General features: G+C 54.9%; 1 protein-coding gene across 30 annotated transcripts in view; it reads left to right on the top strand.

Moving 5' to 3' along the window:
- The window catches only part of LOC141579045 (uncharacterized), a 48,302-nt gene extending 41,545 nt beyond the window's left edge, over nucleotides 1–6,757 (top strand). For 8 of the 30 annotated variants that reach the window (XR_012510005.1, XR_012510040.1, XR_012510039.1 and 5 more), the window contains 2 exons: nucleotides 3,797–4,939; nucleotides 5,224–6,757. Coding sequence is in view for 2 of the 30 variants with exons in the window: in XM_074373302.1 (XP_074229403.1) it covers nucleotides 3,797–3,881; nucleotides 4,133–4,196; nucleotides 5,224–5,919 (845 nt within the window). In the remaining 28 variants the exon portion in view is untranslated. The remainder of the gene's footprint in view (nucleotides 1–3,796; nucleotides 4,940–5,223) is intronic. The other 22 variants (XR_012510042.1, XR_012510014.1, XR_012510030.1 and 19 more) reach the window with 8 other exon arrangements.
- Nucleotides 6,758–17,191: the final 10,434 nt, after the last annotated feature.

Below are 17,191 nucleotides of genomic sequence, written 5' to 3'. Positions count from 1 at the left end.
CCTTCCTTCCTTCCTTCCTCCCTCCCTCCCTCCCTTTTTCTCTTTCTTTCTTTCTTTCTTTCTTTCTTTCTTTCTTTCTTTCTTTCTTTCTTTTCTTTTCTTTTCTTTCTTTCTTCCTTTCTTTCTTTCTTTCTTTCTTTCTTTCTTTCTTTTCTTTCTTTCTTTCTTTTTTCTTTCTTTCTTTCTTTCTTTCTTTCTTTCTTTCTTTCTTTCTTTCTTTCTTTCTTTCTTTCTTTCTTTCTTTCTTTCTTTCTTTCTTTCTTTCTTTTCTTTCTTTCTTTCTTTATTTCTTTCTTTCTTCTCTCTTTTTATTTTAACCTCTACTTTATTGATTTCCTGATCTTTAGGATTTCCTTCCTTCTGCTGACTTTTGGGTGTTTCTGCTCTTCTTTTTTTTAGTTCTTTCAGCTGGTGGGTTCGATTGTTTCTTTGAGATCATTCTTCATTTTTTAGGAAGGCCTGTATCGCTAGAAAGTTCCCCCTTAGTGCAGCCTTGGCTGCGTCCCATAAGTTTTGGGTGGTTGGGTTTTCATTTTCATTTGTATCAAGGTTCTCTTTGCTGTTGTTGTTGTTGTTGTTGTTGTTGTTGTTGTTGTTGGGTTTTTTGTTTATTTCAACTTTGATTTCATCATTCACCCGTTGGTTTTTCGATAGCATGTTGTTTCATCTCCATGCTTCCCCTCCCCCGCCCCCCCCGCCTTTAGTTAGCTTTTAGTTGGCTTCTGTGACTCACTTGTACGTTTTGGAGTTCGGTTGACCCTGTTTGGAAGTCTGTTCACCTATGGCTATAACTGTATGAAACAGATAGTAATAGAATCTCAAACCCATCTAAAAGAGAAAGAAAGGAAGGAGAAGGGGGAAAAAAAAAGTCTCTATTATTTTCTTGCTTCCCTCTGCCACTCTTAATGATTTAGATGTCTTCTTTTACAATTTTGTGTTTATTCTGTTTGGAATGAATGGTAGTGATCACCTTTCCGGTGATGAGTGTCTCATTTTTGTACCATCCTCCTTCTTCTCTATTTAGAGTAGACCTGTTGATGTTTCTTTTAGCATGGGTTCAGTGTTGCTAAACTCTTTTCGTTTTTGCTTGTCTGTGAAGTTCTTTACCTCCCCTTCTATTCTAAAGGATAGCTTTGCTGGATAGAGTATCCTAGGCTGCTTCTTTTTGTTTGTTTTGTTTTGTTTTGTTTTGTTTTGTTTTGTTTTTCATTCAAGAATTTCAATAGATCTTGCCACTCCCTTCTGGCCTGTAGTGTTTGTGTAGAGAAATCCGCTGAGAGCCTTATGGGGGTTCCCTTGGAACTCACTCTTTATTTTTCTCTTGCCGAAAGGCATTTAGGATCATTGCTTTATCCTTGACTCTGGCCATCTTGATTAGCCTATGTCTTGGTGTGGGCCTGTTTGAGTTCTTTCTGTTGGGTACCCTCTGAGCCTCCTGGACTTGGATATCTGATTCCTTCTTTAGATTTGGGAAATTTTCAGTCATGCTTTCTTCGAATATCTTTTCCGTCCCCTTGGTTCTTTCTTCCCCTTCTGGAACCCCTATTGTGCGTAGATGGGCACGCTTTCGAGGGTCCCTTAGGTCCCTAAGATGGTTTTCGTTGTTCTTTATTGGTTTTTCTCTCAGCTGTTCTGATTGGGTTCTTTCTGTTGTCCTGCCTTCTAGGCCACTTATTCGTTCCTCTGCGTGATCTAGCCTGCTTTGGACAGCCTTTAGACCAGTTCTCATTTCAGCCAATGAGTTGACCAGATCTCCTGGACTCTTCTTTATAGCTTCGATTTCGTTTTTGACGTATAGTATATCTCTCAACACTATCTCTTGGAGTTCCTTCAGGACTTGGATCACTCCTTTTTGGAAATCTTGATCGAGCGGGCCATCCACGTCTATTTCATGGATCGTGCTTTCAGGGAATTTCTCTGGCTCTTTTAATTGGGAGTGGTTCCTCTGCTTCTTCATAATGCTCCTATCTCTCTGGCACTGTGGCTTAAGGAGTACCAGTTATCTATTGGGGTCCTTAAGGAGTTTATGTATTTATCGAAAGCCTAGGCAGGAATAAAACTTTAAAAGAGAGAGGGGGATAGGGGGAGAGAGAGAGAGAGAGAGAGACAGAGACAGAGACAGAAGGGGAGAGGGAGAGAGGGGGGTGGGGGGCAGGATGTTAAAAGAATGGAGAAAAAAAGGTTTGAAAACAGTGTACGATCAATAATAGAAGAGCAAGTTGAAGCAGAATAGCAATTGAGTTGAGACGTCTTCTAAAAGCCTTTAAAAACAAATAGAAAAGATCAGAAAATAATATACAATTGTTTCAAAAGTAAATTTTTAAAAGGTAATCGGAAATAGAACAGATTTTAACAAAAGATAAAACAGAGGATTTTAAAAGACGGGAGAAAGAAAAGGTTTGAAGACAGTGTGTAATCATGAATAGAAGAGTCAGTGGAAGCAGAATAGCGATCGAGTTGAGACGTCTTTTAATAACCTTAATAAAAAGGAGGAAAAAAATCGAGAAACAATATTTGAAACCTGTGAATAACCAGTAACAGGAGATCAAAACCAAGAGAATGAAAAAGGGAAGGGGGTGGATGTTTAAAAATAATAATAATAAAGACTTGAAATGAAACATTTAAAAGGGATTAAAGCCGTAAACGTATACGACTGTCCAAAAGTAAAGGTTAAAAAGGTAACAGAAGGTAAAACCGATATAAAAGAGATTAAAAAAGAAAAAGGAAAAGAAAAAAAAAAAAAAAAAGAGGAAAAAAAAAAAAGGATGTGTTCTCCTGGAGACGGTGCGCTCTTAACGGTTTCACCGAGAAATCTTTCTGTCGTCGCCCTGTTTCGTGAACTCAGCTTGCTGTTTCCGCGGGCCCTCCGTCGGCGCCCTCGTCTGTGCTGCCCTCGGTGCCTGTGGGCAAGTAGATCGCACCCCCTCCTGGCACCGCGGTCGGATGCTGCGTTCCTGCCGGGAAGGAGGGAGGGTGGCTGGCCGCCTGCCCTCTCCCGGCGCCGGTCGCTCCGCTGCTCTGTGCGGCTGTGTGCTCCGCCTCGGGTCGGGTCGGCGCTCCTCTCCGTAGGTGGGCTCGGGGAAGACCGTGGAACCGCCCCGCCCCTGCTGCGTTCCAAAACTCGGCTCCTTCTTAGTCTTGGTGGCGCGAGTTCTCTGAGGTACCGGGGCAGATATATAATATCTGCCTCAGGCTGAAAACGAGTCTCAGTCCTGCCTAGGAGGTTGCAGAGCCCCCGGGTGCGGATTCGAGTCTCGGCCCCGCCCCCGCTCCCGCCCCCGCCCGCGCGCTGCGCGCCAGGGGCTATGGCGGCTGTGGCTGCGCCCCGCCTCTCTTCTCGCGAGAAGGGCCGGTGATGGCGCCGCGGGTCTGAGGAGATGGAGGCTACGGCGCCCCTCCCCCCAGGGCACACCGGCCGTGTTGCTTTGCCTTTCTTTCCCCGTAATGGAAAGAAAGTTGGGGGGGGCGGGTTGTTCTGCTCTGTATCCCCTCCCGGCCACGGCGCGTGGTGCCGCCGCCACGGTCCTCCGCCCGGCTCGTGCGGCCTGTCCCGGCCCCCGGCTGCCGGCCTCCGACTCGGGCTGGGTGTCGCGGGGACCCTCTGTGCCCGTTTCACTTGGGTCGGTCGGTCAAGGGGCGCTCCGGGCAGATCTGAGACTCGGAGGCTCCCCCACCGTCCCGTCGGCCTCTCCGTTGGAGAGGGGGAGGTTTGGCGAACGAGCCCTATTCCTCCTCTGCCGGTCCCTCCCGCACTGTTTTGCTTTTGACTCTTTCTTTTCTCCTTTTCTCCTACCAGATTTTGGGCGTCTTTGTCTTTCGAAGAGGGCGGTGTTCTGTCGGAGTTCCGCAGGTGGTCTGATTGGCCGAGTGGGTCCGTCGATGTGAGTTTTGGTGTATTTGTGGGAGAGGGTGAGCTACGAGCGTCCTTCTACTCCGCCGTCTCGCTTCTTCTCGGGTTATTTTTGAAGAGTAGGTGCTGGGGATTGAACCCTGGACCTTTATTTTTTGCATGCTAAGCATGGGCTGTACTGCCTGATCTCTAGACCCTCCCCACCGCAACCCCCCCCTTTCCCACCGCCTCCATAGTACTCGATGAATCTCCTACCTAGATATCCATGCTTCCTTGGAATAGGGCCGTCGTTTTCTTCATCGGATTGATGCACGTCTGTGGATTCGTCTCGTTTCTCTCCACTGCGGTGGGTGGCATCGGGGCGTGGGGTGGGGTGGAGTGGCGTGGGCTGGGAACAGTTCTTCACGTGTAGAGGTGGAGCGGAGCGATGAGGATGGTGACTGTTTCCCCGAGTGCTCACGCCGGGTGATGGAGGCCTGTGGTCTGACTTGGAAGAGGACTCGGGTGACCAGAACAGAGCCTGTGTGGGGTCATTGTGGAGGGAGGAACTCCCCCCCCCAGCCCCAGCCAAGGCACTCGTACCTCATCGAGGGACGGTCGGCCGAAAACAAACGAAAGCTGTCAGAGGTTTGGGGGTGGGGGTGAAGGGGTGTGTGTGTGTGTGTGTGTGTGTGTGTGTGTGTGTGTGTCTGTGTCTGTGTCTGTGTCTGTGTCTGTGTCTGTGTGTCTGTGTGTCTGTGCCTGTGTGGTGTGTGTGATGTGTGTGTGTGTGTGTGGTGTGTGTGTGTGTGTGTGTGTGGTGTGTGTGTGTCCCCGTTCCCCGTACCACGGTCTCTGGTCGAGGCCCCCACGAGCGGAGAAACGCACGCCAGGCCGTCCGTGCTCCTGGTTGTCCGGCCGCGTGTCCCTGCCACCCAGAGATCCCGAACCGTCCCGCTCGCTCCCCTGCCATGTGCCATGTGCCACCTTCCTGTCGGCCGGGCGCTATTTTAGACCCTGCGAAGAAGTCGACCGGACGGCCGGGCCGGGCCGGGCCGGGCCGAGCCGAGCCGAGCTGAGCCGATCTGAGCCGAGCCCGTCCAGGCTGGGGTGGGTGGTGCTGGGTTCAGAGGAGTGGGGTACAAGCGGGAGGCGGGCGTCGATGGAGGGGAGGGGGAGGGGGAAGGGAGAGGAAAGGGGAGGGGAGGGGGAGCAGGGATGACGATGGTCTGGGGCTTGGCGTGTGGGGTGGGGGTGGGAGGGATGGTAGCCATCCTATGACTTTCTCTCCCTACCCCGCCTTTTGCAAGTCTGTTAGAGTGACAAGGTGGTGCTGGTTTCTGGCTGGTGCACACCATAGTGATTCTGTTCTTCTTTTTCCTGGTCTTTTTCAGGAACCCTCGTCCCGAGGGACTGAATCTAGTGCCCTGTGCTGCGCGGTACGACCTAGGGGTCGAATCTGCCAGGAGAGGACTTACAAGGATTTCGAGGATCCTGGAAAACTGCTACCATCCAGAATCCTACATGGATGTTCAAGATCTTGTGGATGGACGGACGGACGGAAGACGGATCGAATGGAGGCCCCACCCCATCCCCTGGACCCCTTGGCCCAGGAGGATCGTGATGGGTCTGGAAAGGACTCTTCCGACGAGGGTCTCGGGATGGACTTTCTCTGTCCGCGGAAGGTGTTTCTGCACAAAGAGGAAGAGAGGGGCGTTCTCGGCCAGAGAGCCCGAACCGCCTCCTTTCAGGGATCCGCTCCAGTCAGGGTTGGGGTCGGGGTCAGAACGCAGCCACCGACAGCTCCCCTCCCTCGTCTTGGCTCTCCAACTTGGGAAACCCTCCTCCCTGCCCCCTCACCCATCTTCTCTTCAGCCGGCCTCCAGCTTCCCCGTGCCAACCACCTCTCTCATGCTGCCGGACTTTCCTCCTCCTTGGGCTGCCAGGAAGCTCTCCCGCTCCTCCACGTGCTTTGGCTTGGAATCCCTGACAAACACAAGCGGTGCTGGTGGGCGGGGCCGCGGGCGGTGGCAGAAGGACTCCCTTCATCTTATGGGAGCGATTTTTATCTCCATAGAGGTGGCGATTGAGAAAACACATAAAATCACTCAGAAGAATACCCATGTGTAGTATCCCTGACCTAGATCCGTGTCTGTCTGTCTGTCTGTCTGTCTGTCTGTCTGTCTCTCTCTCTCTCTCTCTCTCTGCCTCTCTCTCCATTTCGCTATTCTGTGTGTGTGTGCGCGCGCGCGCGCATGCGTGTCTGTCTGTCTCCCTTGTCTCTCTTTCCTCTCCTCTCCCCTCCTCTCCTCTTCCCTGTTCTCCCCACTTCCCCCTCACCCCTCCACTCCTCTCTTCTCCCCTCCACTCCTCTCCTCTCCCTCTTCTCCTCTCCCCTCGCCTCTTCTCATTTCCCCTCCCCTCCCCTCTTTTCCCTCCTCTCCTTTCCTGTCCTCTCCCCTTTTATCCCTCCTCTCCTCTGCTCGCTCTCTCTCTCTCTCTCTCTCTCTCTCTCTCTCCTCCTTCACTTCCCTCCCTCCTCCCTACCCCCCCAACCCCTACCTTCACAGGGCCTCATAGATTGCAATCGGTTTCCATGAAATGTGATGAAGAGGGAATGAATTTTAGAATGATATCCCCATGCCATCGAATCCTTCTTCCCCAGGGATAGCGACTTACTTGTGGTCGTGTTTGTTTTTGTTTTTCTTGTTGTTTTGGGGCGCATCGAGGGCGCAGGAGGCGTTGGGAGTGAGGGTGATGTTTCTCTTTCTGTCTGTCTCCTCCTTAGGACGGATTTTAAGAGGAGGGAGGACTCACAGAAATCTACCATCTTGTCTCGTACTGCAGCTGTGTTTGAGCTTCCTATACGATCTGGGCGGAACACTCCCCACCCTCACCTCAAGCCGCCATTGCCGCCCCCTCAGCCCCCTGCACCCCCGTCCAGTCCCACACTTGGGGCTGTTGTTGGGCATGGGGGGATGTTGGTTGGGTGGTGGTTGGTGGGGGGTGGGGTGGTGGAGGAAACCAGAAAACAGACCACTGTGGCACGTGGGTGACTGGGGCTTCAGGGTGAAGGAGGATGAATAAAATGGCCGGAATTAGGCTAACGGATTGCTTCTTCTTTTTTTGGCGGGGGGGGAGGGGAGGATCATTAGGTCATACATTCATTCATTCATTCACTCATTCATTTGCTGGGGGGGGTGTCATTCGGTTTCTTATGCTCGCCCTGAAAACGGTCAACTGTCCTGACTGACTGGTTGCTGCTCACGGTTCCAGGCCTGTTGTTGAAACTGGAAGCTATCGATCTTACTGTTTCTACTGTATTTCACTCATTGAAAGTCATCATCATGCTGGGTCTCTGAGTCTTTCTCCGAGGAGAAGGTCGGTCATGGGACTAATGACCTGACAAAATAGCCTGAGTGACCAAGAAGGCCACACCTTGAGTGCTTATGAGATAACGAGATCTAACCACCAGCCTCTATAGAATGGGTCACCTGGAGGCATCGTGACACCATTCTGAGTCTTCTGATGAGAAAACGATTCTGTGGATGGTGATCGATGCCCGATTGTTTGAGCTATGGCTCTAGAACCACCCCACCCACTCCATCCCCAAGGTGGGTACACAGTTTTGAAGACGCTAGCCTGCTGTGAATCCCCTTTGCCCGGCAGAGTGATAAAATGGCCTCTTTGCTTCTAAGCTCCAAGACCTTGTCTCTGGATTCTTGGGCTCGTCGGGGACGGGGGCCGATCTTTTGGCAACAAGCGTGCTTCAGAAACAGCGGATGCCCGAGAAGGACACTCTGCCTCTCCCTCTTCTTCCGGGCCTGAAATGGGGAGGAAAAAAAAAATCGCTTCCCCTGGAAGCTGGAGTCCGGAGCCCGCCATCCGGAGGGACTTCTGGCTTGGCCTTCTCCTGGGGTGGGGGGGGAGGGCACGCCACTGCACGTGTTCTTTGTCAACTCCCTGTTTCTCTCTTCTCGAGTTATCTCTTTGGGACGGCTCCCACACTGGGTGAAAACAGACAGACAGGCTGGTATGTCTCCCTACCCCACCCTTCGCCCCCAAATGACTGATCTCCTGTCCCATCAGAATCACCACTTGTTTTCCAACGTGGCTTTCTTGGATCCTGGAGGACTTGTAAAGGAAAAGCCCAGCTGGGCTAACAAGCTAAAGTCACAAATCTAAGTGTGATAAGTGTCCGTTTACTGATCTAAGTTCTGCTGGGCTAACTCGTAAATCTGAAGTTTAGTGTCAGTTTACTGGGCTAACAAGCTAACTCGTAAATCCAAGCTCAACAAGTGTCAGTAACGTGATCTGTTCCAAATTGATAAGCTCCAGTGTACTGATCCTTTGCTTTTTGTTGTTTAAGCCTTATTGGCGAATAGACCCATATTTGTAATTAACCCCATGAAACCACATGTGCACGTCTTGGAGGTGCTCAGAGCTTCGGAGCAGAAGCCCCTCAGAGCCCGCCGGCATAATAAATCTGAGTAATCCAACCCTCCGAGTGGTGCATGTTTCTTGGCTGGCCTGTCATTTCCGTAACAGACATTTTCCCACCCACTCGGGCGCGTTCTGGAATTCTGAGTGTGGGGAGGTTCCGTCCTCTGTCTGCAGCGCGTGGGATCTCCTAGGAGCCCTCCGCGTGTCTTCCCCGAGTGTCTCCTAATGCGTGTTGACGGGAAAGGCGGGGGTAGGCCTGGAAATGCAGGAAGCATTTAGTGCATCCCCCAGGACAGGGGAGGTAATTAGAGGACTTCCCCCTGCCAGGGAACAGCTGTGACACCAGGCAGCTGCGTGGAGGTCGGCCCTATACCTCCCCCACCCACTCGGCCGCGTTCCGGTATTCTGAGTGTGGGTGGTTCCGTCCTCGGTCTGCAGAACCTGGGATCTATTAGGAGGCCTCTGCGTGTATTCTCCGAGTGTATCCTAGTGCGGGCTGACGGGAAAGGCAGGGGTTGGGCTGGAAATGCAGGTATCATCTAGTGCCTCCCCCTGGACAGGGGAGGTAATTAGCGGACTTCCCCATGCCATGGAACAGCTTTGACACCAGGCAGCTGCGGGGAGGTCGGCCCCAAATATTCCCCACCCACTCGGCCGCGTTCCAGAATTCTGAGTGTGGGGAGGTTCCGTCCTCTGTCTTCAGCGCCAGGGATCTCCTAGGAGAAATCCGGGTATTTTCCCGATTGTCTCCTAGTGCGGGCTGCCTAGGAAAGTCGGGGGTTGGGCTGGAAATACAGGAAGCATGTAGTGCCTTCCCCTGGACAGGGGAGGTAATTAGCGAATGTCCCCCTGTCAGGGAACAGGTGTTACACCAGGCAGCTGCGTGGAGGGCGGCCCCAAAACTCCACAAACCACTAGGCCACGTTGCGGAATTCTGATTGTGGGGAGGTTCCGTCCTCTGTCTGCAGTGCCTGGGATCTCCTAGGAGCCCTCCATGTGTCTTCCCCGAGTGTCTCCTAGTGCGGGCTACCTGGGAAATGCGGGTGTTGGTCTGGAAATGCAGGTAGCATCTAGTGCCTCACTCTGGACAGGGGAGGTAATTAGCGGTCTTCTCCTGACAGGGAACAGCTTTGACACCAGGCAGCTGCGTGGAAGGCGGCCCCAGATCTCCCCAAACCACTCCTACTTATTCCGTAATTCTGAGTGTGGGGAGGTTCTGTCCACTGTCTGCAGCACTTGGGATCTCCTAGGAACCCTCAGAGTGTCTTCCCAGAGTGTCTCCTAGTTTGGGCTGCCTGGGAAATTCGGGGGTTGGGCTGGAAATGCAGGTAGTATGTAGTGCCTTCCCCTGGACAGGGAAGGTAATTAGCTGAATTCCCCCTGCCAGGGAACAGCTGTGACACCAGGCAGCTTCGTGGAGAGCGGTGACAAACCTCCCCCAGCCACTCGGCCGCGTTCCAGAATTCTGAGTGTGGGGAGGTTCCGTCTTCTGTCTGCAGCGCCTGGGATCTCCTAGGAGCCCTCTGCGTGTCTTCCCCGAGTGACTCCTATTGCGTACTGCCAGGGAAAGTGGGGTCGGGCAAGAAATGCAGGAAGTATTTTGTGCCTCCCCCTGGACATGGGAGGTAATTAGCGGACTTCCCCTTGCCAGGGGACAGCTGTGAAACCAGGCAGCTTCGTGGAGGGCGGCCCTAAACCTCCACCACCCACTCTGCCACGTTCCGATTTCTGAGTGTGGATCGGTTCCGTCCTCGGTCTGCAGCACCTGGGAACTATTAGGAGCCCTCCGCGTTTCTTCCCCGAGTGTCTCCTACTGCGGGCTGCCGGGGAAAGGCAGGGGTTGTGCTGGAAATGCAGGTATCATCTAGTGCCTCCCACTGGACAGGGGAGGTATTTAGCGGACTTCAACCTGCCATGGAACAGCTGTGACACCAGGCAGCTGCGTGGAGGTCGCCCCCAAACCTCCCCAAACCACTCCTACTTATTCCGTAATTCTGAGTGTGGGAAGGTTAGGTCCACTGTCTGCAGCACTTGGGATCTCCTAGGAGCCCTCTGAGTGTCTTCCCAGAGTGTCTCCTAATTTGGGTTGCCTGGGAAATTCGGGGTTTTGGCTGGAAATGCAGGTAGCATGTAGTGCCTTCCCCAGGACAGGGAAGTTAATTAGCTGAATTCCACCTGCCAGGGAACAGCTGTGACACCAGGCAGCTGCGTGGAGGGCGATCCAAAACCTCCCCAAACCACTCCTATTTATTCCGTATTTCTGATCGTGTGGAGGTTCCTTCCTCTGTCTGCAGCCCTTGGGATCTCCTAGGAGCCTTCCGCGTGTCTTCCCTGAGTGTCTCTTAGTGCGGGCTGCCGGGGAAATGCGGGGGTTGGGCTCGAAATTCAGGTAGAATCTAGTGCCTCCCCCTGGAGAGGGGAGGTAATTAGCGGACTTCCCCTGACAGGAAACAGCTGTGACAACAGGCAGCTGCGAGGAGGGCGGCCCCAAACCTCCCCGAACCACTCAGCCTCGTTCCGGAATTCTGAGAGTTGGGAGGTTCCGTCCTATGTCTGCAGCGCCTGGGATCTCCTAAGAGCCATCCGCGTGTCTTCCACGAGTGACTCCTAGTGCGGACTGCCGGGGAAAGGCGGGGGTTGTGATGGAAATGCAGGAAGCATTTAGTGCCTCCACCTGGACAGGGGAGGAAATTAGCGGACTTCCCCCTGCCAGGGAACAGCTGTGACACCAGGTAGCTGCGTGGAGGGCGCCCCCAAACCTCCCCAAACCACTCCTACTTATTCCGTAATTCTGAGTGTGGGGAGGTTCCGTCCACTGTCTGAAGCACTTGGGATCTCCTAGGAGCCCTCCGCGTGTCTTCCCAGAGTGTCTCCTAGTGCGGGCAGCCTGGGTAAGTCGGGGGTTGGGCTGGAAATGCAGGTAGAATTTAGTGCCTTCGCCTGGACAGGGGAGGTAATTAGCGTACTTCCCCTGACAGGGAACAGCTGTGACAACAGTCAGCTGCTTGGAGGGCGCCCCCAAACCTCCCCCACCCACTCAGCGTCGTTCCGGAATTCTGAGATTTGGGAGGTTCCGTCCTATGTCTGCAGCGCCTGGGATCTCCTAGGAGTCATCCGCGTGTCTTCCAAGAGTGACTCCTATTGCGGGCTGCCGGGGAAATGCGGGGGTTGTGATGGAAATGCAGGAAGCATTTAGTGCCTCCACCTGGACAGGGGAGGAATTTAGCGAAATTCCCCCTGCCAGGGTACAGCTGTGACACCAGGCAGCTGCGTGGAGGGAGCCCCAAAACCTCCCCAAACCACTCTTATATATTCCGTAATTCCGATTGTGGGGAGGTACCTTCCTCTGTCTGCAGCCATTGGGATCTCCAAGGAGCCCTCCGTGTGTCTTCCCTGAGTATCTCCTATTGCGGGCTGCCGGGGAAATGCATGGGTTCGGCTGGAAATGCAGGTAGCATGTAGTGACTCTCCCTGGACATGGGAGGAAATTAGCGGACTTCCCCCTGCCAGGGAACAGCTGTGACTCCAGGCAGCTGCGTGGAGGACGGCACAAAATTTCCCCCACCCACTCTGCCGCGTTCCGGAATTCTGAGTGTGGGGAGGTTCCGTCCTCTGTCTGCAGAGCCTGGGATCTCCTAGGAGCCCTCCGCGTGTCTTCCCTGAGTGTCTCTTAGTTCGGGCAGCCGGGGAATGCGGGGGATTGGCTGGAAATGCAGGTAGCATCTAGTGCCTCACTCTGGACAGGGGAGGTAATTAGCGGACTTCCCGTGACAGGGAAGAGCTGTGACTACAGGCAGCTGCGTGGAGGTCGGCACTAAACCTCCCCCACCCACTCTGACGCGTTCCGGAATTCTGAGTGTGGGGAGGTTCCGTCCTCGGTCTGCAGCACCTTGGATCTTTTAGGAACCCTCCGCGTGTCATCCCCGAGTGTCTCTTAGTTCGGGCTGCCTGGGAAATTCGGGGGTTGGGCTGGAATTGCAGGTAGCTTGTAGTGCCTTCCCTTGGACAGGGGAGGTAATTAGCGGAATTCCCCCTGCCAGGGAAAAGCTGTGACTCTAGGCAGCTGCGTGGAGGGCGCCCCCAATCCTCCCCAAGCCACTCCTACTTATTCGGTAATTCTGAGTGTGGGGAGGTTCCGTCAACTGTCTGCAGCACTTGGGATCTCCTAGGAGCCCTCCGCGTGTCTTCCCAGAGTGTCTCCTAGTGCGGGCTGCTTGGGTAATTCGGGGGTTGGGCTGGAAATGCAGGTAGCATGTACTGCCTTCCCCTGGACAGGGGAAGTATTTAGCATACTTCCCCTGACAGGGAACAGCTGTGACAACAGGCAGCTGCGTGGATGGCGGCCCATAACCTCCCCCACCCACTCAGCCTCGTTCCGGAATTCTGAGAGTTGGGAGGTTCCGTCAAATGTCTGCAGCGCCTGGGATCTCCTAGGAGCCATCCGCGTGTCTTTCACGAGTGACTCCTAGTGCGGGCTGCCGGGGAAATGCTTGGGTTGGGCTGGAAATGCAGGTAGAATCTAGTGCCTCCCCCTGGACAGGGGAGGTAATTAGCGGACTTCCCCCTACCAGGGAACACCTGTGACTCCAGGCAGCTGCGTGGAGGGCGGCCCCAAATCTCCCCCACCCACTCGGCCGCGTTCCGGAAGTCTGAGAGTGGGGAGGTTCCGTCCTATGTCTGCAGCTCCTGGGATCTCCTAGGAGCACTCCGATTGTCTTCCCTGAGTGTCTCTTAGTGCGGGCTGCCGGGGAAAGGCGGGGGTTGGGCTGGAAATGCAGGTAGCATCTAGTGCCTCACTTTGGACAGGGGAGGTAATTAGCGGACTTCCCCTGATAAGGAACAGCTGTGACAAAAACAGCTGCGTGGAGGGCGGCCCGAAACCTCCCCCACCCACTCGGCCTCGTTCTGGAATTCTAGGAGTCGGGAGGTTCCGTCCTCGGTCTGCAGCGTCTGGGATCTCCTAGGAGCCCTCCGCGTGTCTTCCACGAGTGTCTCTTAGTGCGGGCTGCCGGGGAATTGCGGGGGTTTTCTGGAAATGCAAGTAGCATGTAATGCCTTCCCCTGGACAGGGGAGGTAATTAGCGTACTTCCCCTGCCAGGGAACAGCTGTGACACCAGGCAGCTCCGTGGAGTTTGGCCCCAAACCTCCCCCAACCACTCGTAATTGTTCCGTAATTCTGAGTGTTGGGAGGTTCCGACCTCTGTCTGCAGCGCCTAGGATCTCCTAGGAGCCCTCCGCGTGTCTTCCCCGAGTGACTCATATTGCGGCCTGCCGGGGAAAGGCGGGGGTTGGGCTGGAAATGCAGGTAGCATGTAGTGCCTCCCCATGGACAGGGGAGGATATTAGCGGAATTTCCCCTGCCAGGGAACAGCTGTGAAACCAGGCAGCTGCATGGAGGGCGGCCCTAAACCTCCCCCACCCACTCTGCCGTGTCCTGAATTCTGAGTGTGGGGAGGTTCCGTCCTCGGTCTGCAGCACCTGGGATCTATTAGGTGCCCTCCGCGTGTCTTCCCCTAGTGTCTCCTACTGCGGGCTGCCTGGGAAAGTCGGGGGTTCGGCTGGAAATGCAGGTAGCATGTAGTGCCTTCCCCTGGACAGGGGAGGTAATTAGCGGACTTCCCCCTGCCAGGGAACAGCTGTGACACCAGGTAGCTGCGTGGAGGGCGCCCCCAAACCTCCCCAAACCACTCCTACTTATTCCGTTATTCTGAGTGTGGGGAGGTTCCGTCCACTGTCTGCAGCACTTGGGATCTCCTAGGAGCCCTCCGCGTGTCTTCCCAGTGTCTCCTAGTGCGGGAAGCCTGGGTAAGTCGGGGGTTGGGCTGGAAATGCAGGTAGAATTTAGTGCCTTCGCCTGGACAGGGGAGGTAATTAGCGTACTTCCCCTGACAGGGAACAGCTGTGACAACAGTCAGCTGCTTGGAGGGCGCCCCCTAACCTCCCCCACACACTCAGCGTCGTTCCGGAATTCTGAGATTTGGGAGGTTCCGTCCTATGTCTGCAGCGCCTGGGATCTCCTAGGAGTCATCCGCGTGTCTTCCAAGAGTGACTCCTAGTGCGGGCTGCCGGGGAAATGCGGGGGTTGTGATGGAAATGCAGGAAGCATTTAGTGCCTCCACCTGGACAGGGGAGGAATTTAGCGAAATTCCCCCTGCCAGGGTACAGATGTGACACCAGGCAGCTGCGTGGAGGGAGCCCCAAAACCTCCCAAAACCACTCTTATTTATTCCGTAATTCCGATTGTGGGGAGGTACCTTCCTCTGTCTGCAGCCATTGGGATCTCCTAGGAGCCCTCCGTGTGTCTTCCCTGAGTATCTCCTATTGCGGGCTGCCGGGGAAATGCGTGGGTTCGGCTGGAAATGCAGGTAGCATCTAGTGAATCCCCCTGGACAGGGGAGGTAATTAGCGGAATTCCGCCTGCCAGGGAACACCTGTGACTCCAGGCAGTATCTTGGAGGGCGGCCCCAAACCTCCCCCACACACTCGGACACGTTCCGGAATTCTGATTGTGGGGAGGTTCCGTCCTATGTCTGCAGCGCCTGGGATCTCCTAGGAGCCATCCGCGGGCCTTCCCCTAGTGCCTCCTAGTGCGGGCTGCCAGGGAAAACGGGGGATTTGCAGGAAATGCAGGAAGCATTTAGTGCCTCCCCCTGGGCAGGGGAGGTAATTAGTGGACTTCCCCCTGCCAGGGAACACCTGTGACTCCAGGCAGCTGCGTGGATGGCGGCCCCAAACCTCCCAAACCCACTCGGACTCGTTCCGGAATTCTGAGTGTGGGGAGGTTCCGTCCTCTGTCTGCAGCACCTGGGATCTCCTAGGAGCCGTCCGCGTGTCTTCCCAGAGTGTCTCCTTTTGCGGGCTGCCGGTTAAAGGCCGGTGGTGGGATGGAATTTCAGGTAGCATCTAGTGCCTCCCCCTGGACAGGGGAGGTAATTAGCGGAATTCCCCCTGACAGGAAACAGCTGTGACACCAGGCAGCTGCGTGGTGTGCCCCAATAACCTCCCCAAGCACTCCTATTTATTCCGTAATTCTGTTTGTGGGGAGGATCCTTCCTCTGTTTGCAGCCCTTGGGATTTCCTAGGAGCCCTCCGCGTGTCTTCCCTGAGTGTCTCCTAGTGCGGGCTGCCGGGTAAATGCGGGGGTTGGGATGGAAATGCAGGAAGCATTCAGTGCCTCCCCCTGGACAGGGGAGGAAATTAGAAAAATTCCCCCTGCCAAGGAACAGCTGTGACACCAGGCAGCTCCGTGGAGTGTGGCCCCAAACCTCCCCGAACCACTCGTAATTGTTCCGTAATTCTGAGTGTGGGGAGGTTCCGTCCTCTGTCTGCAGCACCTTGGATCTCCTAGGAGCCCTCCGCGTGTCTTCCCCGAGTGTCTCCTAGTGCGGGCTGCCGGGGAAATGCGGGGGTTGTGCTGGAAATGCTGGAAAGATGTAGTGCCTCACCCTGGACAGAGGAGGAAATTAGAGGACTTCCCCCTGCCATGGAACAGCTGTGACACCAGGCAGGTGCGTGGAGGTCGCCCCCAAACCTCCCCAAACCACTCCTATTTATTCCGTAATTCTGATTGTGGGGAAGTTCCTTCCTCTGTCTGCAGCACTTGGGGACTCCTAGGAGCCCTCCGCGTGTCTTCCCTGAGTGTCTCCTAGTGAGGGCTGCCGAGGAAATGCGGGTGTTTGGGTGGAAATGCAGGTAATATCTAGTGCCTCCACCTGGACAGGGGAGGTAATTAGAGGACTTCCCCCTGCCAGGGAACACCTATGGCTCCAGGCAGCTGCGTGGAAGGCGGTCCCAAAACTCCCCCACCCACTCGGACGCGTTCGGGAATTCTGAGAGTGGGGAGGTTCCGTCCTCTGTCTGCAGCGCCTGGGATCTCCTAGGAGCCCTCCGCGTGTTTTTCCCCAGTGTCTCCTAGTGCATGCTGCCGAGGAAATGCGGGGGTTGTGCTGGAAATGCAGGTAGCATGTAGTGACTCTCCCTGGACATGGGAGGAAATTAGCGGACTTCCCCCTGCCAGGGAACAGGTGTGACTCCAGGCAGCTGCGTGGAGGGCGGCCCCAAACCTCCCAAACCCACTCGGAAGCGTTCCGGAATTCTGAGTGTGGGGAGTTTCCGTCCTCTGTCTGCAGCGCCTGGGATCCCCTAAGAGCCCTCCGCGTGTTTCCCCGAGTGTCTCCTAGTGCGGGCAGCCGGGGAAAGGCGGGGGATTGGCTGGAAATGCAGGTAGCATCTAGTGCCTCACTCTGGACAGGGGAGGTAATTAGGGGACTTCCCCTGACAGGGAAGAGCTGTGACAACAGGCAGCTGCGTGGAGGGCGGCACAAAATTTCCCCCACCCACTCTGCCGCGTTCCGGAATTCTGAGTGTGGGGAGGTTCCGTCCTCAGTCTGCAGCACCTGGAATCTTTTAGAAGAGCTCCGCGTGTCTTCCCCGAGTGTCTCTAGTGCGGGATGCCGGGGAAATGCGGGGGTTGGGCTGGAAATGCAGGTAGAATCTAGTGCCTCCCCCTGGACAGGGGAGGTAATTAGCGGACTTCCCCCTGCCAGGGAACACCTGTGACTCCAGGCAGCTGCGTGGAGGTCGGCCCCAAACCTCCCAAACCCACTCGGACGCGTTCCGGAATTCTGAGTGTGGGGAGGTTCCGTCCTCTGTCTGCAGAGCCTGGGATCTCCTAGGAGCCATCCGCGTGTCTTCCCTGAGTGTCTCTTAGTGCGGGCAGCCGGGGAATGCGGGGGATTGGCTGGAAATGCAGGTAGCATCTAGTGCCTCACTCTGGACAGGGGAGGTAATTAGCGGACTTCCCGTGACAGGGAAGAGCTGTGACAACAGGCAGCTGAGTGGAGGTCGGCACTAAACCTCCCCCACCCACTCTGCCGCGTTCCGGAATTCTGAGTGTGGGGAGGTTCCGTCCTCGGTCT

Source organism: Camelus bactrianus, chromosome 1 (genome assembly GCF_048773025.1).
Source record: "Camelus bactrianus isolate YW-2024 breed Bactrian camel chromosome 1, ASM4877302v1, whole genome shotgun sequence".
In the NCBI taxonomy this organism is placed as follows: domain Eukaryota; kingdom Metazoa; phylum Chordata; class Mammalia; order Artiodactyla; family Camelidae; genus Camelus; species Camelus bactrianus.
The sequence above is the reverse complement of the archived record's forward strand: the minus strand, read 5'-3'. Positions and strand labels throughout refer to the sequence as shown.